Here is a 23994-nt window from a genome sequence, read left to right as displayed (position 1 = left end):
AGTGTAGCCCTACCCGTGGTGAGCGGAATCGGGCTACGTGACTCCATATGGTCTGACCAAAGGTTCGGGTAAGGGGTCAGGTTACGAGTGTGGGAAGGTGTTAGGCACCCACCTCGCCTGGCCATAGCCAGTCTCTCTGTGTTAGATGCTACATAAGGACGAATGTTGTTTCTCTCTTATTACGGGGATGGGAGATATTATGAACTACATTCAGATGCTATGAATTGAACTAAAGTATAATAAACTACATTATATATGTGAAAAATGAGGACTAAAACGGTAAAATATGAAAGGACTACATTGAATCAACAAAAATGCAATAATTATACCTGTATGGTTGTATGCCCCTGACTCAGAGGAGATGGACAAATGGACCGACGCTACTTCTTCCTTGGCAGAGTAACGGCTCTTTTGAGTGATTTGGAAAAGAGTAAATAGACAGAATAACGTCTGTAACAAGGGAGTTTCGATGGTTATCCGTGCACAGATGGGATACCAAAGCTAAGGAGCCAAAGCGCTCTATACTCAGAGGGACAATCGAAGGATCTGTCCACCTCAAGAAAACTTTAAATACTCACACACTCATGAGAGAAGGAGGAGAAATGAGGGTGAAAAGGGAGACAAAGATACTAGGAATCACTTGGGGAGGGTCTCTCTACCCAAAATTCCTTGGGAAATGTGGGAGGGGACCCTCCTATTTATAGGGAGGGACCTTTTCTCTCTCTTGGCCGAAAAAGTCCTCCACGGCGCCATGGGTGACGTCAGCAGGCTGATGTCACACCCCCTCATGGCGCCGTAGAAATCCGGTACACCTCCCCACAGTGTCGTGGGAAGGCGTCCACGGTGCCGTGGGAAGAGTCCACGGCGTCGTGGGTGCGCAGTGCTATTTTTCCTTGTTTTTGGGCCTAAAATGGGCCATTTTGTGCTCAGCATGGTTCTTGGTCTTATGGGCCAGGTATCTTTGGGTCTGAAAAGAGGGGGGGTGCGTCATCCATCGTCCATGTCCCATTGTCATCATCGCCAATTAGGGGGTGACAAAGATCAGTGTCTACAGATCTCAATATGCTTTGACCTACTTGTCTTCTTGTTGTTCTTGGAGAAGCAAACCACCGAGGTGTTATCACACCACACTCTCAAAGGCCTGGAGATCGAATCAACAACCTTCAGCTTAGAAATGAAATTCCTCAACCACACAGCTAGCTTTGTTGCTTCAAAAAGCGCCACAAACTCAGCCTGCATGGTGGATGAAGCAATGATGGTCTGCTTGACACTCTCCCAAGAAATAGCTCCACCTCCCATCAAAAAGATGTAGCCAGAAGTGGACTTCATGTCATCAATACATCCACTGTAATCTGAATCAGAATAGCTAACCACTTTGAGATTCTCGCTCCTGCTAAAAACCAGCTTGAAGTCCTTTGTCCTCTGTAAGTAACGCATTACCTTCTTGGCAGCAGTCCAATGTGCCAATCCTGCATTTGACTGGAACCTCCCAAGAACACCAACTGCGAAAGCAGTATCTGGACGAGTGTAGACCTATGCATACATCAAACTCCCAACAGTAGAAGCTTAAGGCTTATCCTTCATGGAGTTCCTCTCAACATCATTCCTCAGACGCTGTCATTTATTTAACTTATCCCCTTTACTAATGGGTGCATCACTCCCTGAACACTGGGACATGTTGAATCTCTTTAGAACTCTATCATTGTATGCACGCTGGGACAGACCAAGAAGTCCTCGTCGTCTGTCGCGATAAATCTCAATCCCAAGAACATAAGTACTCTCACCCATGTCCTTCATCTCAAAATTTTCTAAAAGAAAACGCTTAGTCTCCAGGAGCAGCGTCATATCACTGTTTGTCAGTAGAATGTCATCAACATATAACACTAGGAAGATGAACCTACTCCCACTGACCTTCAGATAGATGCAATTATCAATGACATTTTCAGTAAAACCAAAAGAAGATACAACCTCATCAAACTTCAAGTACCATTGTCTGGAAGCTTGTTTCAATCCGTAAAGAGACTTCTTCAGTCTACACATCATGTGTTCCTTCCCTTCTGCTTCAAATCCTTCTGGCTACCTCATATAGACTTCCTCAGCCAGATCCCCATTTAGAAAAGCAGTCTTTACATCCATTTGATATAACTCAAGGTCAAAGTGAGCTACAATGGCCATGATGATTCTGAATGAATCCTTCGAAGAAACAGGAGAAAAGGTTTTCTTGTAGTCAATGCCTTCTCTCTGAGTGAAACCTTTCGCTACTAGTCTAGCCTTGTAGCATTCCACCTTCCCCTGAGAGTCAATCTTGGTCTTGAAAATCCACTTTGATGCAACAGCCTTGCATCCCTGAGGAATCTCAACCAATTCCCAAACACTATTTCTCTACATAGACACCAACTCATCCTTCATAGCTTCCAACCATTTGTCAGAGTGTCTATGGTTGGTTACCTGAAGAAAAGTAACTAGGTCTTCCTCTTGTCCAATATCATAATCGCACTCATTCAGATAACTGACATAATCTGAATACAGGGTAGACTTGCGGGCTCTGGTAGATCTCCTCAAAGGCTCAGTATCAGCAGCGAAATCAATAGGAACAGGTGCCTCAGCCTCTGAATCTACAATAATCCCTTCAATGGGAAAACTATCAATTGCAGGAATGGTGTCGTCCACAATTACCTCAGACGGCGCTACGACAGGTAAAACAGCATCAACGAGCCTAGAAAAGGAAGTCCCAGTCTCTCCAAAACTCCTAGCACACGGCTCATCAAAAATCAGGTTGCGAGAAACAGACATCTCACCCTCACACTCAAGAAACTTTGCACGGGTGGTCTCAACAATCCTATTTCTTGAGCCTAATATAAAACCTATAACCCTTGGACCTCTCCGGATACCCCACAAAATAAAAACTCACTGTCTTGGGGTAAAAAACCTTCTCATTAGGGTTAAAGAGCTTGGCTTCTGCTTGATATCCCCAAACACGAAGATGTCTAAGGCTAGGTTTTCTCCCAGTCCAGAGTTCAAATGGGGTCTTCCTAACTGACTTGCTTGGTACTCTGTTGAGAATGTGAGTGGTAGTTTTAAGTGCCTCACCCCATAAAAATTCTGGCAAGCTGGAATTGCTCATCATTGACCTTACCATGTCTTTCAGGGTTCTATTTCTTCTTTCGGCAACCCCGTTCTGCTGAGGAGTTCCAGGCATAGAATACTGTGGAGCTATCCCATGTTCTTGTAAGAACTTGGCAAAAGGCCCAAGGTGTTGACCAGCATCACCACTTTTTTCATAATACTCTCCACCCCTATCAGATCTGACAGACTTGATCTTTCTGGAATGAAAAACTTCCACCTCAGCCTTAAAGATTTTAAAAGCATCCAGGGCACTTGACTAATCACTAAGTAGAAAAACATACCCATAACGCGATAAGTCATCAATGAATGTGACAAAATACTGCTGGTTCCCAAGTGTTGGAGTTGGAAAGGGTCCACAAATGTCTGTGTGGATAAGGTCCAAAACTCCATCACACCGGGAAGCATCCTTATTTTGGAAATAGTCATCTTCCCCTTGATGCAGTCAACACATGTGCTCATGTCCTTAAAGTCAAGTTTATCCAGTATTCCTTCTTCCATTAGCCTATCCATTCTCTTCCTAGCAATGTGACCAAGCCTTCTATGCCAGAGCATTGATAACCTCTCATTAAACTGAGGGCGTTTCACTCCAATATTCATAACCATAGAAGAAGCTAAATTTAGTCAGTAGAGACCCTCAGACACATAACCACATCTAATAGCAACATAATCATAAAGTAATGAGAAGCCATTCTTATTGAAATTAACAAAATATCCATCCATAGTCAATTTAGAAACTGAAACCAAGTTCATCCTCATTAAGGCAATAAAATGTTCAAAATTCAAAAACAGCCTAATAGTTCCTATAGCTTCCACATCCACTTGCGCTCCATTTCCCACAAACACGCTCACCTCACCCTTGCTTGGCACCCCCTGTTTAGAAACCCCTGCAAGGAATGAGTGACGTGAATAGATGAGGCAGAGTCCAACCACCAAGAATCCAATGGTGCATCAACCAAAAGGGATTCAAAACAAACACAAGAGAGATTCATACCAGTGCCCTTCTTCTTTTCTAAGTAGTTCTTTCTCTTATAACAGTCCTTCTTCATGTGCCCTTTCATCTTACACCAGAAGCACTCAACATCCTGGAAATTCTTCTACCCTATATTTTCTGTCTTCCCCTTGCCTGCCTGATGAGTCTTCTCCTTAGCATAAGGAGTGTACCTGCTCTTCTTCGAGAACCTTCTGCCATTTCTGTGAGGCCCCTTTGATGATGCGCCCTATATGATGATGGGTGAAATGGGCACTTTCCTCCTTATTCCTATTAATCATCCCTTCCTCCTAAGTTACCACTTTAATCAGCTCATCAAGATCCCATTTGTTCTGCAAAACATTATAAGTGGAGCGGAGTGGCTTGTAGGCTTCAGGGAGTGAGTTTATAGCCAGTGTCACCAGGAAATCATCATCAAAGTTGATGTCCAGTCCCTTGATCTTATTGCCCAGAGAAATCATTTCAAGAATGTGCTCCCTGGCACTGCCATTTCCATCAAACTTGGAAGAGGTCAACTTGCTCATTAAATCCCCTGCCTGAGCTTTCTTTGAGGAATCAAATTTAGCCCTGATGGCCCATAAATATTCTATGGTAGTTTCAGGAATATTAATACTGTCCTTGAGTGTTTCAGTCAGTGCACTCTTGATTACTACAATAGACTTCCTATTAGAAGTTTCCCAGGAAGCATATTCATTTTTCTCATCTGTAGTGCTGGAGTCAGTCAGGTCTGCAGGCTTCTTTTCCCTAAGGCATAGATCTAAGTCCTTGAGACATAAGAAGACTTCCATCTCTTCTAACCATTTCTTGAAGTTATCACCAGTCAGTAAGGGGATATCAAGAACACCGGTACTGCAGGCTTTGGAAGACATCCTGGTTGATAAAATTATCTAATTAATTACTAGTGTTTATCAAACCAAAAGGATAATAATAACTTAGATATTTAATCAATACCACATCCATGCTAGTTAAGACAAAGCAAACTAGCTAAAAACAAGAGTTACAACCATGTCTACATTTCTAACCTATGGGTCTTAAAATGTTATCCTCTCAAAACTTTGATACATCACCTTTGGGTGATCAGCCACCTACTTTGCAAATCCTGCTTGATAGCTTTGATGACATCACCTTTGGGTGATCAGTCATCTACTTTGCAAAACTACTGGACAACTCTAACCTTAAGAGGGACCACCACCTTTGGGTGACTAGTCACTTTTAAGATTAGGGTTTTTCCTACCTTATATGTATTTTAATTTACTTTGATGACATCACCTTTGGGTGATCAACCATCTACTGTGCTGCCTTTACTTTAAACTTTGGATCATATGTGCTATAGTCGAATTGGACCTTACCACTTTGGTGGGTTCAGTCATATTCAACCATAACCCAATATGACCCTATAAACCACAGCTAAATGGAGAATTTACATTCATTATAAAAGCATTTATAATTATGCATACATTCAGTTTTGTACTCTACACTACGTATCATATCAGCCTAGCTACTGTTCCATGCTCATTAATGTTAACGAAATAACCCAAAACAAGCATTAAAGTACTAGAAATGACACAAAATTATCGATATAGAGCAAAACTGGAATAAAAACGATGCATTTGTAGTCTCAAAACAATTCTGGAATGTTTTTTGTGTTCTGGAAATTGAAACAGAAACACAGAAACACCGAATCTTGTCTCGAAACAAAAACATTGAAACACCGAATCTGTTTTTATTGCCCCTTTTTTATTTTTTTTATTTTTTATAATTGACCATCCCTGGTCAACGGTTGGAGATGTGCCGCCGGTAACATTCCGCCGGCCGTCGGCCAACCCGATGGGCCAAGGGTTGGGTTTAAAATGGGTATTCGGGTCGACCCACCGGGCAAACAATCGAGTATTCGGGTCGACCCATCGGGTACAAAATCGGATATTCGGATTGACCCGATGGGTTAAACTCATGAGGTCATGGGGTGCCCAAACCGGCATAACCCTTTTAACCGTAACATTTACAATGTTAATGGATAGAAACAAAAACCCTTAAATAAACTTCACAATTACAGAATATGCCATTGATTAAAATAAAAGGGAAACCAAAAGCTAGGCTTTGTTTCACAAGGACGTGTTCTAACTGAACACGTCATTAAAACAAGTGCTAAGGATAGGGAATATCTCTCTAGAATATTCCCTTTTCTTCTTCAACAAACAAAAGCATAACCGCAAGATTCGAAAAGTTTAAAAAAAAAAAGCAAACTGCGGCAGCCATTTGGCAACCACCTCTGAGTGCGCACCACACCACCGCCGGTAAGGCAACCGTCTACGGCCAATTAATGGCCGGAATATCTCCTCACCCCGCCGGTAAGAAGCCCATGTTTTGTCTGTTATTTGGCAGCCCTGGCTGCCCATTAATAGTGGTCTTGGTGGTTTTTTTTTTGAAATTGCGGCAAGCCGCAAACAACTCAACTCAAACCTTGACTCATCCAATGTGAAAAACAAGAAGATATATGCATTCAAATCTTGAATTAAACAAGAAGACAATCTTAATTTTATTCAATTGCTAATAATGAATAATTGATCCTAGCAGGTGAAGACCTGTCTCTGATGACACTGTTAGATTCACTTATCAACCCATTATCAGGATCACTTTAATCTTTATATAGCTAGAATACAACATTAATGATAGAAATAAAAGGTGGAACAATGCTCATATCTGTTCCTTTCGTTTGCACAAGATCCTAGGTAAGATCTCCAAAGATCTACTCCTTGTGGTTAGCAGCCACACGCTCTGTCTGCCCTAGATTTTCTCCCATCTCTCTCTATCAATATTATCCCTCTGTAACTCCATGAGTAAAGTCACAAAATTGAATTAGGAGACGACAGGGACCTAGGGTTTCTATAAATAAACCCCAGACCTAATCCATCCCCACGATGGACGGTCTGGATTAAATCCCCTTTAAGTGATTAATATGAGCCCAATAAATCAAGTCATAATAATTGGGCCCAAAACCAAACAATTTTCTCTCATGCATTATAAAACATCAAATCAATACAAAAAAATAAATAAATAATTGATATGACAATTCTAAATGTTGATTAGATAAAGAATCAAGCGGATTTAATCACGTATGAAGTTTTAATGCCAATATCAATCATATGGCACATCATACATTATATCATTTTTCTAGCCATACAAATGTTGACCAAGATTGACTGTCCCCTTCATTATGGCAAATGTTATAATGCTGAAAAATACATAAGGCTTAGCGCAGTCTTATTGAAGGTCACAAAACATTGCTCGATGGCCTAATCTAGCAAGTTGGTAATGGTGAACAAATAGACATTTGGGAAAGAAAATGGATTCCATCTCTCCCCAATTTTATGATTCAGCATCTAAAGCCAGCTGGTTGTAACTTCAACTTGGTCTCATATTTAATCGACCATCAGAACCGCAAATAGAATTAAGATGCTCTTTCTTAATGCTTCCATCCATCAGATTTTGAATTCATCTTAAAAATCAACTTGCCGCTCTTCCCAACTGAAGATAAGCAAGTTAGGGGTCCCTCCAAAAATGAAATTTTCACTGTGAAATTTGCTTACCATCATTTATCAAACCAAAAGAAAGTTGCTAAATCTCTTCAGGCCTCGTCTTCCCACTCTCACCAGTGGTCCCAAGTTCTTGATTCTGCCTATCGAGTCATGTAGTCTGAACGGACTCATATACTAGGAACCTCATCTACCACGTAGATGAGGTCTATCCACCAAGGATGCTAAGTCTATCATGACACTACTTCTTACGAGAACACAATTACCAAGTCTATCCAAGACACTATGTCTTATGGGAAGACAACCTATCAAGGAGGAGCCCTGCTCTTAAGGACTCTATCACCTACGGTAAACACTCTACATCAACTGGGACTCTCCACACCGTCATACACTACTATAAAAGGCAAGGTACACAGTCCCGTCAGGGGACATCTTAATTCATCTTGAATACTACTATTCATCTTTTTGCTCAGAGAAATCTAACTTAGGCATCGGAGAGTCCTAGGCCGGAACCACACCTGTTCTTCTTTGTCACCCAAGGTCTTTTTCACGTTACAACACTCGAAGGACCGCTGAACGATTTCTTGACACAACAGATTGGCGCCGTCTGTGGGAACGACGCTAGGCATTACCTTTACTAGCTTGTTTTCATAACTGTTCATACCATGGCACCATAAGGCAAGAAGACCGCTCCCTCCACCAATAATGCCCTGAGGGAAGGAATGGATCACCTCCTCTAGAGACCTCACGTCGCAAAGTCAATAACCAGGACCATGTCTCTTTGGAGAGGGAGATCCCAGACGATGATCAAGTTGTGATGGTCAAACCCAACAACGAAGTGGTGGTGGAGGTGGTACCTGACCCCAATGCCCCAGCAACGATGGGTCAGATCAATGACCTACAGCAACAGATCCTCGAGGATCAACGACTCTTCTGTGACTACCTGAGGCAGCGTACAACATCACACCATCGCAGGACAGACCCTCGATGTGAACAGAGCCCCAGGAGGACCCCTCCCAGGGGTGATAGATCAGAGAGGCACACTAGGCAGTGGGGAGAGCCTTCCCAACCTAGGGGGCGATCGGAGGATCCTCCAATATGGTCGAATCAGGGGAGAACACCATCACACCGATCCGTGGTACCTAATCCTGAAGGGTCCATCCGGAGGTCGGTGTTTGATGGTCGACTAGGAGGAAGTCATGCGCCAGAGCAAAGCCGAACTTACAGTGAAGCAAGCCCCTCGCGGTCAAGGCAAGATTCATCATGATGTGACCCTTCACCATCTCGCCAACAGTCAAGACAGGAGGGGACTTCCAGGAGAGGACGTGAACAAGCTCGCAATGAACGACCAGTCAAACGTGAAGGACAAACGAGGGATGAAGAGCTAGACAAGAGACTCCGAGAGTTGGACGAGAAACTAGAAGGGTTGAAGAAGCAGACTAAGGGTGGGACACACTCAATCCCTGGACAACACCCCTTCTCAGAAGAGATCATGTCAGCCTCACTCCCATCCAGGTTCAGACTACCCACCTTTGAACTCTACAGTGGTACCACTGACCCTAATGACCACATCAACTATTTCAATGGCATGGTGACGCTATATGGTGGATCGGATGTGGTATCCTGTCGAGCATTCCCTGCATCCCTCAAGGGTGCGACGACCTCATAGTTCTCCAGACTGCGACCACGGTCGATTGGGTCATTTATAGAGCTATACGAACAGTTTGTGACCCGCTTCCAGAGCAGCGTCAAGCAAAAGAAGACCACAGTCAATCTACTGAACGTGATACAAAATCCTGGGGAGTCCCTTAGGGAGTATGTCAACAGGTTCACCAAGGAGTCCTTAGAAGTCAGTGACCTAGACGACCAGACCCAGCATGCTGGCTAGGGGCATCCTAGACATGGAGTTGATCAAGGACCTGGCGCGTCATGAGACTAGGACTATGAAGGAGCTCCTGGAGCGATGCAACGAGTTCGCCAACATGGCCGAGATAGTACAAGCTCGGAAGAAGGTAATTGAGGCTAAGCCATAGGACAACAAGAGGTCAGTACCAGATGGCCGTAAAGAGAGTAAGAGGTTGAGGACTGAACGTCGACAAGAGAAGGGTGATCGCCTAATAGGAAGAAGTAACCGTCACCCAGAGAGGAGTAAGAGAGTAGGCAGTCCAGAGTTCACATCGCTAAACACCACTAGGTCCCAAATCCCCATGTAGATCCAGGACCGTGACCTAATTCGATGGCCAAGGCCCATGCTAGCAGGACCTGAGAAACGTAATCCAACAAGTATTGTCTCTTCCACAAGGACTATGGGCATGACACGGAATACTGCTACCAACTGAAGAGGGAGATAGAAGGCCTTGTGAAAGCAGGGAGTTTGAACAAGTATGTGAAGGGGAGACGTGATGGCCGTTCAGGCCAGGGAGATCGAGGATGTGACCGAGAAAGAAAACCAAGGAGGGAAGAAAGAAGAGCGGATCAAGATAGGGAGAGAGACCGCACCAATGAAAGAAGAGATGTAGCAGAGCCCAGCGGCACCAAGGGAGCCCCCATCCTTACCATACTTGGAGGACTGGGGCAAGAATCAACCAGGAAGGCCAAAGCCCATGCTAGGTTCGTGGGAGTAGCAGAGAAGCTAAGCAAGATGGCCAAGACTGAGATGGTGATCTCCTTCTCGGATGATGACTTGGAAGGTGTGAGCTTTCCACATGAGGACGCCCTGGTAGTACAGGTGGAGATAGCCAATCGACCCGTGCATAGGGTGCTGATAGATACAGGGGCGTCTGTGGATGTACTCTCACTAGAAGCCTACCGCAAGTTCAGATTCGGAGACGATCAACTCAAGCCAGAACCCACCTACCTCCATGGATTCTCAAGCGCCACAGCTACCATCAGAGGCACCATAGAGCTGCTTGTCACCTTTGGAGAGCACCCTCGACAGGTGACCATCATGGTCGTCAGGTCCATGGTGTCGTTCAATGGCCTGCTAGGGCGACCTTCCCTGATAGCCCTTAGAGGTGTGGTGTCTCTGCTCCACTTGAAGATGAAGTTCCCCACTGACAACGGAGTGGGGGAAGTTCGAGGTGATTAGAAGAAGGCCAGAGACTGTTATGCCACCTTCGTGAAGAAGAACAATGGCAACACACGGGGGATGGCACTATGCATAGAGAACCTAGTCAGTGACCAGAGAGATGAACTGACAGAAAAAAGAGGAAGACCAGTGGAGCACCTCATCCCCTGGCCACTCAGCAAAGACGACCCCTTCAAGGTCATACAGGTTGGCTCATTATTGAGCGATGAGCAGAAAGAAGAACTAGGGTATCTCCTCCAGACTAACATGGATGTCTTCGCATGGTCAACTACAGACATGTCAGGCATACCCAGATCCATAGCAGAGCACAGATTGCATGTAGACCCAACCAGGAAGCCCGTCCAGCAGAAGAGAAGAAATTTTACCCTCGACCGACAGGCAACCATCAAGTAAGAGGTCGAGAAGTTTAGCCAAGCAAGATTCATCAGAGAAGAGAAGTTTCCTATCTAGCTCGCAAACGTGGTCATGGTACCCAAGCCTAATGGGAAGTGGAGAATGTGCGTTGACTACACTAACTTGAACAAGGCGTGGCCAAAAGACGAGTACCCACTACCCAGGATCGATCTGTTGATCGACGCCACCACCAGACATGAGATGCTAAGTTTCATGGATGCCTATTCTGGCTACAATCAGATCCTCATGCATGAGGATGACGAGTCTTACACTGCCTTTCGACCGGACAAGGAGAACTATTACTATCACGTCATGTCGTTCGGATTGAAGAATGCAGGGGCCACCTACCAGAGGATGGTCAACAAGATGTTCGAAGAACAGATTGGGCGCATTATGGAGGTGTATGTAGATGACATGCTCATGAAGAGCGTCCAAGCCCACCAATACCTGATCGACTTAGAAGAAGCGTTCGCCATGCTGAGAAGGAACCAGATGAAGCTAAACCCTACGAAGTGCGCCTTCGGGGTGACGTCAGGAAAATTCTTGGGGTTCATGGTCTCAGTACGGGGAATAGAAGCCAACCCATCTAAGATCAAGGCCATCCAAGAGATGGCACCACCACGGACAGTCAGAGAAATACAGAGATTGAATGGAAGGATCGCTGCCCTTTCAAGGTTCGTGTCACGATCGGGAGACAAGTGCCTGCCATTCTTCAAGACATTGAAGAACCTCCGAAGTCCTAAAGACTTTGCATGGACAGAGGAGTGCCAAAAAGCGTTTGAAGAGCTGAAGGTATACCTCGAGAATCCACCATTGCTTGGGCACCCAGAACCTAACGATGAGTTGCAGATCCATTTGGCGGCGACACTCGTCGTAGTGAGCGCAGTGCTACTAAAAGAAGAGGGTAAGATATAGAGTCCCATCTATTATGTTAGGCATGTCTTGATTGATGCAGAGACCAGGTACACAAGGATTGAGAATGTAGCATATGCACTGGTGATCGCGGCTAGAAAACTCAGACCTTACTTCCCAGCCCATACCATCATAGTCCTCACCAACTTGCCATTAAAGAAGGTACTGCACAAGGCAGACATCTTCGGACAGTTGATCGCCTGGGCGGTTGAATTGAGCGAACACGACATCAGGTACCAACCCAGGATGACCATTAAAGGCCAAGCTCTAGCGGACTTCGTCGTCGAATGCACCCTACCTGAGACTGAGGTAGAAGCAGAGGAACCAGAGGACCAAGACCAAGGATCATGGGAGATGTTCGTGGATGGTTCGAGTAACGCCACAGGAAGCGAAACTGGTTTCATACTCACCAACCCCGAAGGATTTTGGATCTAGTATGCTCTCCGGTTCGCCTTCCCAGCATCCAACAATGAAGCAGAGTACGAAGCACTACTGGTTGGACTCCAGGTGACCAAAGCCATTCAAGGCACACACCTATCCATCCGAAGTGACTCCCAGCTAGTGGTAAATCAGGTGAATGGAGAGTATGAGGCAAAGGTCGAGCGAATGGCGTTATATCTAGCACGTGCTCAGGAATTGATTGAGGGGTTCGTGAAGTTCGACATGGTTCAAGTTCCCTGGGTCAAGAACGCCACCACCGATGCACTGTCCAGGCTAGCCAACGATGAACTCAGAAACCTGGCCAGTGCAGTGTACATGGAAATATTACATGAACCAACATATCAGGAGAAGCAAGTCAATGAGATTGAGGAAGGGCCTAGCTGGATGGACCCTATACTCAACTACCTACAGAATGATGTCTTACCAAAAGACAAGGTCAAAGCAAGAAGGATAAGGATGAGAGCTGCAAAGTACACCATCTTGGACAGAGTACTGTACAAAAGGGGGGCCACAGCACCACTACTTCGGTGCCTAGGACCCAAGGGAGCCCAATATGCCTTGGCAGAAGTACATGAGGGGATCTGTGGAATCCACATGGGAGGACGACATCTAGCCTACAAAATCCTTCGACAAGGACTCTACTAGCCGAGAATGCAAGAGGAAGCAATACCATACGTCAAGGCTTGCGAGCAATGTCAATTATTCGCCCCAGTACCCCATCTACCCGCCACCAAACTAACATCGATCCTTAACCCTATTCCCTTTGCCATGTGGGGGGTAGACATCTTGAGCGACTTCACAGCAGCATCAGGCAACCGCAAGTACTTGGTGGTCGCCATCGACTACTTCATCATGTGGGTAGAGGCCAAACCATTGACCAAGATCACAGAGAATGAAATGGAGAAGTTCGTCCGTGACAACATCATCTACAGGTTCGGTGTGCCAAAAATCATAGTCTCCGATAATGGAAAACAATTCAAAAACCCCAAGTTCAGAGCCTTCTGCCAAAGCTACAACATTGACTATCGGCCTGTTTCGGTAGCATACCCACAAGCCAATTGGCAGGTGGAGATCACAAATCGAACCCTACTGGATGGCATAAAGAAAAGACTAGAAGGAGCCAAAGGGAAGTGGGTCGAAGAACTACTGAGTGTCATGTGGGCATATCGCACCACATTAAGAACACCCATTGGAGAAAGCCCATTTCGCTTGGCATATAGCACAAAAGCATTGGCACCAGTAGAGGTCCTTGCCATGTCCCACAGAGTACTACACTTCAATGAGAGAATCTATACACATGGACTGTGAGCCAACCTGGACTTCCTAGATGAGGTACGAGAGAAGGCATTACTGAAGAACGTGGCATATCAGCAGCGAACAGCCAAGTACTACAACGCCAGGGTGCGAGAAAGGCTATTTCATCAGGGGGACCTAGTACTAAGGAGGGCAAGTGCATCGCAGCCGCGGAAGGAAGGGAAACTATCTGCCAACTGGGAAGGACCCTACATAGTTTCCAAGCAGATACGTCCAGGGACATACCGCTTGAAAACTCTTGGGGGCAAGAAAGTAGATCGTACCTAGAACTCAGAACACCTGAAGAAGTACTATCAGTAGAAGCAATAGTAGCAGAGCAGCAGCACCACCAACAGTAGCAGTAAAATAGTAGTGGTAGTGGCAACAGTAGTAGTAGTAGTAGCAGTAGATGACATCACTGTTTCAAGAACAATTTGAAAATTTTTATTGAAGTAAAGAGTTGGTTTAAAAAATACTCGTCTTCTACTACTCGACCGGATCACTGCCACCCCACCAAGGCCCGTTGACCACCAAGGCGTTATGCCACCAAAGCCTGTTGGCCACTAAGGTCCATTGACCACCAAGACGTTATACCACCAAGGCCTATTGGCCACCAAGGTCCGTAGACCACCAAGGCGTTATGCCACCAAGGCGCGTTGGCCAGCAATGTTCGTGGACCACCAAGGCGTTATGCCACCAAGGCCCATAGGCCACCAAGGTCCGTGGACCGCCAAGACGTGAACATCACTAAAGACTACAGACGACAGAGGATTACAAAGGTAAGAGAACCGTCAAGGCAACAAAGATCACATATATGCAACATCCGCATCGAAGAAGATAAAAAAGTCAAGTGCATACAATCCAAAAGAGATCACAATCCAAAGTTCAACATCCAAAAATAAAAGAACTCCTATCAACTTAGGGTGCATCAGACGGAGGGGAGGCATCCGACCCAGTGGGGGACATCATATCAGCCTCAGCAAGGCGAGCAACACTCTCCTCTGGCAAGACTACCCCCTCCTCCATCGCCATAGCGTCACCCTCCAGAGAAGCACGAGCCATAGTCGCCGTCGCAGGCAACAACGTGGTGACCTCTAGGAACCTTGAGAAGTCATAGTCGGGGGTCATCTCCAAAATGCGGACGACCAAGTCTAGGGCACTGGCGCCATATATCTCCTGGTTGTACTTGTAGAAGTACGTAATGATCTCAGGAGACTTCTGATAAGCCACCACTGCTCGCTCCCCGGCCTCAGACACCTCAACCTCATGACTCCGCCTCAAGGCGCGAAGCTCCTCCTCCAGGGCACGAACTCTAGATGAGCTCCCGGCCGCTGCAGCAGATGCCACCCTGAGCTCCTCAGCCATACTCCTCTCCCATGCCATGGCCTGCTCCCGCGTAACCTTATGCCCCTAAAGCTCCTTCTCCAAGCCCTAGAACTTGCGGTTCAGTTGGATCTCTCAGAAGACATGGCTCTCTAGGCGAAGCACCATCTCCGTGACACGATGCTGAACGTGCAAGCAATATAGCCATAAAAAATCATCCCAAATACAAGAGCAATAACAACACCAAAAGCAAAAGAGTGAGAAGCACAACTCACAGAAGCCATGTCCTGGTAGAGGGACTATGTCAGGAAGGCATCGCTAAACCCCTGCAGGACAGAACGCTCGCCCGAAAGCCTCCCTATAACCAGCCACTCTCGACATACACCGCGACTGGTCAACGTCGCTCCCTCCTGATGATCCCAAGGTAGCACCAAATGGGAGGAGGTGGGCAGATCAGCAATAGCATCAGAAGAAGAGGAGACCACCCCTTTACCTCTAGAAGGGGGTGGAATAGAGGATCCAGGAGCAGCGACAGTATGAGACGACTGCAAAAGAATAACCCGCGGTCCAGTCCTCATCGAACCAAGGGGGTCAGGGCCTCCCTTCTGCTTGGTCCCAGCGACCCTGGAAGGAGAAGAAGTAGGAACTGGAGGATCAACAACAGAAGAACCAACCCCAGGTGGAGCAGTCTAAGTACTCCTCTTTCGCAGATCCAAACGAAAGACACTAAGATCAGGTTAAATATCCACTACACCAAAACATACAATCAAGGAACATACAACAAGTCAGATAACAGGTGCATAGAAGAAAAGCATATAAGCATGTCTTACCAAGACTCAACTACCAAAGGTATAAGAAGGCCTCGGAATCCAGCTGACGGAGGTCGAATGGGTCGCATCCCTAACAACGCTGGAGGGAGTCGCGGTCAAAGTCGCTCAACTCAAGAGGGCGGTTCACCCCCTTGACATCAATAACCTCCCAGGTAGATCGCAAGGCACATCGGGGTACCATGGCAAAAAAGAAGCGATCTCTCCAATACTTCACCGAGTTGGTGATCCCCACCAGAGGATCAAGCGCGGCGAATGACCCCCTAAGGAGACGATGGGTGAAGTGGTAACACCCCCTTCACTCTTCTTCAACATATAGAAATAAGAGAATAGGGGAACGGTGGTGACATGCCCCATCTAAGCGAAGAACACATAGAAGCTCAGGATGACATGCTAAGAGTTGGGCAACACCTGCCCAGGAGTGAGATCCCAGTGCTCCAACACCAACTCCACAAAGTGGGAGATGGGGAAACGAAGACCATGAGCGAAGAAGATATGGTAGAGGCAGACCTCATCCGCTTAATGGGAGTAAGCGCGGTCATCAGGACCAGGGACCCGAAGCATGACCTCGGAGGGTATATGGTACTCCCGACGAAGTGAGGCCAAGTCCGAAGAAGTCAAGATGCTAGGAATATGAGCCAACTTGCTCCTAGGGTCACCGACTGAAGTAGAAGCTCTAGAGGCCTTACGACCCCTGCTAGGGGCTGGACCTCCAGAAACCTCCTCCTCCCCATCACTAGCAACAATGGAAGGCAAGGAAGAAGAAGTATCCACAGGGGATGACGACCCCGAAGAAGACTCCTCAGCAGATCCAACAACGACCATAGTTGGATCAGAGTCATCAGATGAAGACATGGACAAACAATGAAATAGACTGACTACTTACTCAAAGCGATGACCTCCCAAGATCAAACAATCGATGAGAAGAGAGGGATGCCCACCTGCAACCACCAGGGCCGAACCAGTCAAAAAAAAAAAAAAGAGAGAAGAGAAAGAAAGGAACATACCAGGCGTCGATCGAAGGGCGCGAATCAGAAGGGCACAAACCAGAAGGGCGTGAACCAGAGGGGCACGGGCACGGACTCAGAGGGGTGCGGATCAAGAAGGGCACGACTAGAAGGGTGCAAATCGAGAAGGGCACGAACCAGGGGAGCGCGGATCGAGAAGGGCACGGACCAGGAAGGGCACGGATCAAGAAAGGGCACAGACTCAGAGGGGCACGGATCAAGAAGGGCGCGGACCAGGCCGGGAGAGAACCAGAAGGGCACCGATCGAAGTCGGGCGTCGAACATAACGGGTGTGGATTATGATGGGCGTAGATCAAAATAAGCGTCAACCGACGGGTGTAGATTGTGGATGGCAAGCAAGGGACGAACATCAACCAAGGCCAAGTACTAAGCCATGCACGTCGAAGCAAGCCAAGTCAAAGCAGGTAGCCATGAGGTGTCAAGCAAGCAAAGGGAGAGCACTATTTCTCGTTGTGACCCAAGAACAAACATATGGGGGGCACAAGGAATAGTGACAAAACTCAAAGCCAAGAAAAAATGAAAGAGAGCAAAAGCAAGAGGGCAAAACCAAGAGAGAGAGGAAGAGAAGTGAAAAGGGAGAATGAGACAAGGGCACATATCTCCAAAAAGAAGGGAAAGAGAAAAAGAGACAAAAATGGGAGAGGAGAGGTTTGAACCCATAACCTCTCCCTCACCTAGTTATTTACAAGCACACTCTCATAGAAGAAACTATTCGCAGAGGCCCCCCTAATTGAGACAAGAATGAAGAGATACTCTCTTGAGCACTCCGTTCCAAGAGAGTGGGGGGCAAATGATGAACCCAAATTCTCACCAACCAATCAGAGGTCGCCATGTGGCATGACCCAGGAATGTGGGCCAAGATAGAGCCGGGGAAGGACCTACCCCAGACGCTGACCACCAACCCCCAATGGGGTTGGCACTATCGCCCAGGGGCGCCAACCCCATCGGGCGCGGCCACCCTTGGGCGCCAAGCCCCTTGGGGGCACAGACGTCCCTGGGTGCCAACTGGACCTCCTTGGGCGCCAACCCCCCTTGGGCGAAGACCCCGAGACATGGATTCCCCGAACACGTCATCCCCGGACACAGACTTCCTCGAACACGACAGTCGCCACCGCCATCAATAAGACACAGATTGCATCACCAAGGACTCTAGGCCACTGCCTATCGAGTCACACAGTCTGAACGGACTCATATACTATGAACCTCATCTACCACGTAGATGAGATCTATCCACCAAGGATGCTAAGTCTATCATGACACTACTTCTTACAAGAACATAATTACCAAGTCTATCAAGGACACTACGTCTCATGGGAAGACAACCTATCAAGGAGGAGCCCTGCTACTCAGGGACTCTATCACCTACGACAAACACTCTACATCAACTGAGACTCTCCACACCACCATACACTACTATAAAAGGCAAGGTACACAGCCCCGCCAGGGGACATCTTAACTCATATTGAATACTATTATTCATCTATTTGCTCAGAGAGATCTTACTGAGGCATCGGAGAGTCCTAGGCCGGAACCACACCGGTTCTCCTTTGTCACCCAGGGTCTTTTGTAGGTTACGGCACTCGAAGGACCGCTGAGCGATTTCTTGACTCAACAGATCCAAAACTCCATTTATGGCTTCAAGGTTAGGCTGCCTTGTTCTCAAGAGACAAGAAATCGGCGAGGGAATCTCTCTCATTATCCACTTTCATTTGCTGTTCGGTTTGGCTAACTAGAAATGATCTAATTTTCAATTCCAAAAGCAGACTCCAAGTTAAAAGTCATCCAATTTACTAAGCAAGCCTATCGGGAATTCCAGAAAATAAGTACAACTTCTCAAAGAACTTCAAATAAGAGCAACACAGCCCCAATGCCTTAAGCTTGGTTTCCACCAGCCACCTGCAGGAGTTACAAAAATTAACTGTGATGCTTCACTCCCCCAAGGTAAATCCAAAGGATAGATTGGTATCATCTTTTGAGACCATACAGGTTTACAAAATCGGGCCTTCTCAGAGCCTTTGCGTCTTCATTGCTATCTGGAATGCTCTGTTCCAAGCTCATATTGATGGTCTGCTGAACATTCAAGTTGAGACTGATAGTCAAGAACTAATCAACTTGCTCAAAAACCAAAACATTGCTCGTCCTCTATCAGCTACTCTTATTATTGAAGACATCAAAAACAATGTTGTACTTTTCAAAATGTATCCTTTGCTTACATTCCATGGGCTATCAATCATGTTGTTGATGCCCTGGCTCGGGAGGCCCTATCAATTTCAAGTAAGATAGATTGGCCAAACTCCATTCCTTGACTCTAAGATAACAATTCCATTTACCAAAAAAAAAATTGTTGAAAATACTAAATATGTATCATGGGTGATGTTGAAAATATGACCACAAAATATTGAAGTTCAATTAGCATGCCATGTAGCAAATTTTTGGGTCAAACCGGACTCTATAACAAAAATCTCATTATACTATATGGCCAAATGTTCTCTGTGCTGAGGCGCTGTGCCCAAACACATGGGGGTGGGCAAAATGACCACCCTCCCCCCTGAATGGCAGACCCCAAGTTGCGCTGCAGCACAGAGAACATCAACCCATACTATATTTTGGGGAAAAGGTTCTTTGGATTGCACAGTCTAGATGGAATATCAGGAAAACTCCTAATTGTACCACGTGGAAGAATGAATTGGCAAATTCAACTATTGAACACTTATGAAATGGTCTATGTTGGGCATATGTGAAATTTCAATTGCAAATCCAATCATATACATTCTCATGTATTGGCAGTTTTTTTTTTTTTTTTTTCCTTTCAGCCATCTATTTTTTTTGGGAAAAGTTTCCCTACACGATCGTGCATGGTGCATGGTTGTGCTTTCAACCGTTGGATGGGCATGACCATGTACAATATATGGCCTCTCTTCACCATCCAATGATTGCAGACACAATCGTGCACCATGCATGGCCATGTATGAAACTTTTGCCATTTCTTTCACTTTTTATTGAATTTGCATAGCTTTATTTTGCCACTTAGTCAACTCTATTTTTTTGAAGTCTGACATGTAAAAATGATCTACCAAAAAAAAAAAAAAACATGTAAATATGATACCTTAAAGTCTATATATGTCCACAAAATTTTCAGCTCCCATATCGCTTGTCTCATGGTAGATTATTTTTGCCATTTAAAAATCCGCTCTCGTATACTATATCAAGAAATAATCAGAGCTTAAATTTTTTTTGGGAAAAAAAACTATGTCCGGGGGTGTGGCCTATGCCAGCACTTCCATTAGTCTCTCTCCTCCCATATGAAAAGACACCTCTGCCCCCTTGTTTTGAGGAGGAGTGAGTTAAATACATGGGAGTGCTGGCATAGGCCACACTCTAGGAGAGAAAAGTGCTTCCCATATTATTTTTGGGGAACAGAATGCTATCCGGTTTTGTGCCTTGCGTGGCGCCATGCCTAGACACAGAACCACCTTGGGGTGCCCTGGAAAATTCACCTTTACATGGGGGCAAGACGATCATTTCCAGGAGTCCTAAGGTGGTTCTGTGTCTGGGCGTGGTCGCCACGGTAAGCGCAAGACCGAGTAGCGTTCTTTCTCCCTTCTTTTTTTTCCCGTTCCCCTTTTAAATTTTGTCAATGCTTTTATAATGGATAAATAATCCTTATATTTATTTGAAAAAAAAATCTTTATTTTAAGATGAGCTTATGACTTTCAACGGTCATAGAACACAATAGAGGAAGCAACCCAAATTATTGACTCTAATAATCAGGAAATTTTCAGTGCCCCCCCTATGTTGGACCCCAGTATTAATGCCAACCCATTAAGTCCTAAAATTTGAGTTTAAACCCAAAAACTAACAAACATCACTTGGGAACAGTTAAACAATGACGTCAGCTTGTAAATTAAAATTTAATTCCAATGTTGTCCTTCCCATTTCAAGTGAAAAACCCTTATTTTCATCGTCTTCCTCAGTCTAGCTTCTCCTCTCTGCTACTCTCTTCTCTGTCTTTGAAAGCTTGCACCCCACTCTCTTCTCTGTCTTCTCTGTCTTTGAAAGCTTGCACCCCACTCTCTTCTCTATCTTCTCTATCTTTGAAAGCTTGTACCCCACCTCAGTCGAACGAAGAAGAAGGCGGCTCGCATCAGCTACTGCAACTTCTCAAAATCACCTCTCCAACTTTTCCATCGGCTCAAACTCATCTCTCCAACCTATGGTTCACCTCTGCAACTCTGCTCCACGTCTTGGCACACATTCGAGTGACCAAAGAGAAGGAGACGAAGCTCTGAAGGAACGACTTCACTCCAAATGAAAGTTCTCACAAAACCAGACTCCTCAAAATTGAATTTTTTTCCCCTAACCTATCTGTGTAAATGCAATTTACACAGGTTTAATGGAGTTGGGTTTGCTAAGTTTGTCTAAGAAGCTGGTTTAAGCTTTGGAGGGAGAGTTGTCCTTTTCAATTTCTTGTCTAAATCGGAATTAACCAACTGAATCCTAACAATGAACAACCGAACCATGTAGAGAGAGAGAGAGAGAGAGAGAGAGACCATAGGAAGAAGAAGAAGGAGGAGGGGACTATGAGTTCAATAATTTCAGATTCTTAGATTAACCCTTTTCGGATAGTTTAGTAATGGGTCCTTTTTGACGTAAGTTTTCTCTGCTCCCTTCTTTAGGGATTATACTTCATTGATTAATGAGGACCCTCTAACCAGTCGTGAACAGAAAGACAAGTTCTTACACATGAAGTGGTTTGGATATTGGATTATCAAGAACTTGAACCATCCCCCCCCCCCTCTCTCTGATTAGATGAAACATTCATGAATTTTTCTTTTGGTAGGAATATTCATGTAGTTTATGTATTAAGAAAGTGCTTTAATTTTGAATTTTTCCCCTCTTTGCTGGAAAACTAAATATGGGTTAGGCAAGTAATAATTTAGAACTCCATTTAGGACTAAATTAATAAAGCCCGGCCAGACCAAATGATTGAGATCACTTGTGTCGTCGTCAATTAAATGGTCTGGAATATGATCTTTCTTTCCTTATCACACACCCCTCCTTCTGCCCTCTTGCATATAGTAGAAATACATGCCCCTTTTTGCTCTTATTTGTGGAGTGTTTTATTAAAAATATGTGCTTATTTGTGTAATGAGTGCAGGATGGATTTATTCACAATTTATTACTATTATGATGGGAATGTGTCACATAAGATAGTTGATAGAGATAGGTATGGGTATATTGATATGGTACATGACATCTACAGCACAGTCCTAGGTCATATACCAGATGGTAGAGGTGTGACTTTAAAATGCAAAACTATACTACCTGGTGGGAATGAGGATTTGGAGGTGTGGGATGATCAGTCTGTGATGTAGCAGTTTGACATCTTTGAGGCTGACAAGGTAATCAGATTGTATGTCTCTAATGTGCAAGAGAGTGAGCCTCAGCATGGAACCAAATCTTATTAGATTAATGGGTTTGAGCGTGAGGTGATTGGTAGGACCACTAATACAAGAAGGCAAAGATATGTGGCTGGTGAATCTATAAGGGTGAAACAGTAAAGTGCTGTTGTTCCTAGTAGTAGTAGACCGCCAAAGAAGATAGTAAAAAGAGGGGGTGGTACAACAATTGGTGTATCAAGTAGGACACCTTCTAGTCTTGCAGGATCTAATGAGTATGAACCTGTGGAATTGAATGATTCAGGTGATGATGATAAATGGCAACTTAGTGAGGATGATCTGGATAAAGAAAGTGATGGAATTTCAGATTCTTCAGATGATGGTGAAGAAATCTGAAGAAGTAGTAGGTGATGAGAATATAGAGACTGTTGGTCAGAAAGGGGATGAGGAAGAGGATGATGAATCAGATTATGTTCCAGAGGAAAATAAAGATGAAGATGAGTCAGATAGGGATGGTATTTCAGATTATGATTCTGAGGAATACCATTCACAATTTTCCAAAAAAAGTGGATCTAGTGGTGGGGGAATATTGGAGTTGGATGAAGGAATGGCTTTTGATTGTGTGGATGAATATCGAACCCACTTGAAGAACTATGCGATTCAAGAGGGGTTTGAACTATATAGGGTAAAGAATGAGAAGACTAGAGTAACTGTGATTTGTGCAAGTGATGGTTGCCCTTGGAGGGTACATGCTTCTCTTGCACTTGATGGCAAGACTTTCATTGTGAAATCATTTGCAGACAAACATACTTGTAGTGGAAGAAAGACAAAATTGGCAGCAGCTAACTCCAGATGGATAGCTGGTAAACTTGGTCCCCACATCAGGGCAGATCCTGCAATGACTATTAAAAGCATGGAAGCAATGATGAAGGTATAGTATGGACTGCAACCAAACAAACAACAGCTGTATAGGGCAAGAATGATTGCCAAAGAAGAGATTGAAGGCAACCATACTAAACAATTTGCACAGTTGCCAGCGTATCTTGATATGATTGATCAGTATAACCTAGGAGCAGTAGTCAAGATTCAAATGATGGATAGACATGATATGAATCAAAATCCAATGTTTCAAAGGGTGTTTGTGTGTTTTAAAGCATGTATAAAAGGTTTTGTACAAGGTTGCAGGCCATTTCTGGGACTGGATGGTTGCCACTTAAAGGGAAAGTATGGAGGCCTTTTTTTGGCAGCAATATCATTAGATGGAAATAATGGTTTATTTCCAGTTGCTTTTGGAGCAGTAGAGGCTGAGAGGAAAGACAGTTGGATGTGGTTCCTTGAGTGCTTGCACATTGCTCTACAATCAGAGGCAGACTTCATACCCCACTTGACCTTTATGTTTGACAAATAGAAGGTTAGTAAATGTGGTGAATTTAATAGTTGTGCTTCCCATTTTTACATTTATATGCTTAAATTAATATATATATATATATATATATATATATATATATATATATATTAATTTTCATTTACAGGGTCTAATTAATTCAATTCAACAACAATTCCCTCGATGTAATCAGAGACATTGTTGTAGGCATTTATATGCCAACTTTAGGGGTGTTTATCCTGGAGCAATGTTGAGGACT

The 23994-nt window shown here is 44.9% G+C and overlaps 1 protein-coding gene across 1 annotated transcript; it reads right to left on the bottom strand.

Annotated features, from left to right (window-relative positions):
- Positions 1–4404: 4404 nt before the first annotated feature.
- Positions 4405–4983, bottom strand: LOC122672402. The gene has a single exon (XM_043869883.1). It carries the CDS (start codon positions 4981–4983, stop codon positions 4405–4407), a length of 579 nt encoding a protein of 192 aa, XP_043725818.1.
- Between the last annotated feature and the right edge of the window lie 19011 nt (positions 4984–23994).

The sequence above is a fragment of the Telopea speciosissima genome, chromosome 8 (assembly GCF_018873765.1).
Source record: "Telopea speciosissima isolate NSW1024214 ecotype Mountain lineage chromosome 8, Tspe_v1, whole genome shotgun sequence".
NCBI classification, from domain to species: Eukaryota; Viridiplantae; Streptophyta; class Magnoliopsida; order Proteales; family Proteaceae; genus Telopea; species Telopea speciosissima.
Note: the sequence above shows the minus strand (reverse complement) of the source record. Positions and strands in the feature narration are given on the sequence as shown.

Excerpts from the sequence above, each read along its gene's own strand:
- LOC122672402 (XM_043869883.1), bottom strand. The coding sequence starts at position 4,983 with ATGTCTTCCAAAGCCTGCAGTACCGGTGTTCTTGATATCCCCTTACTG.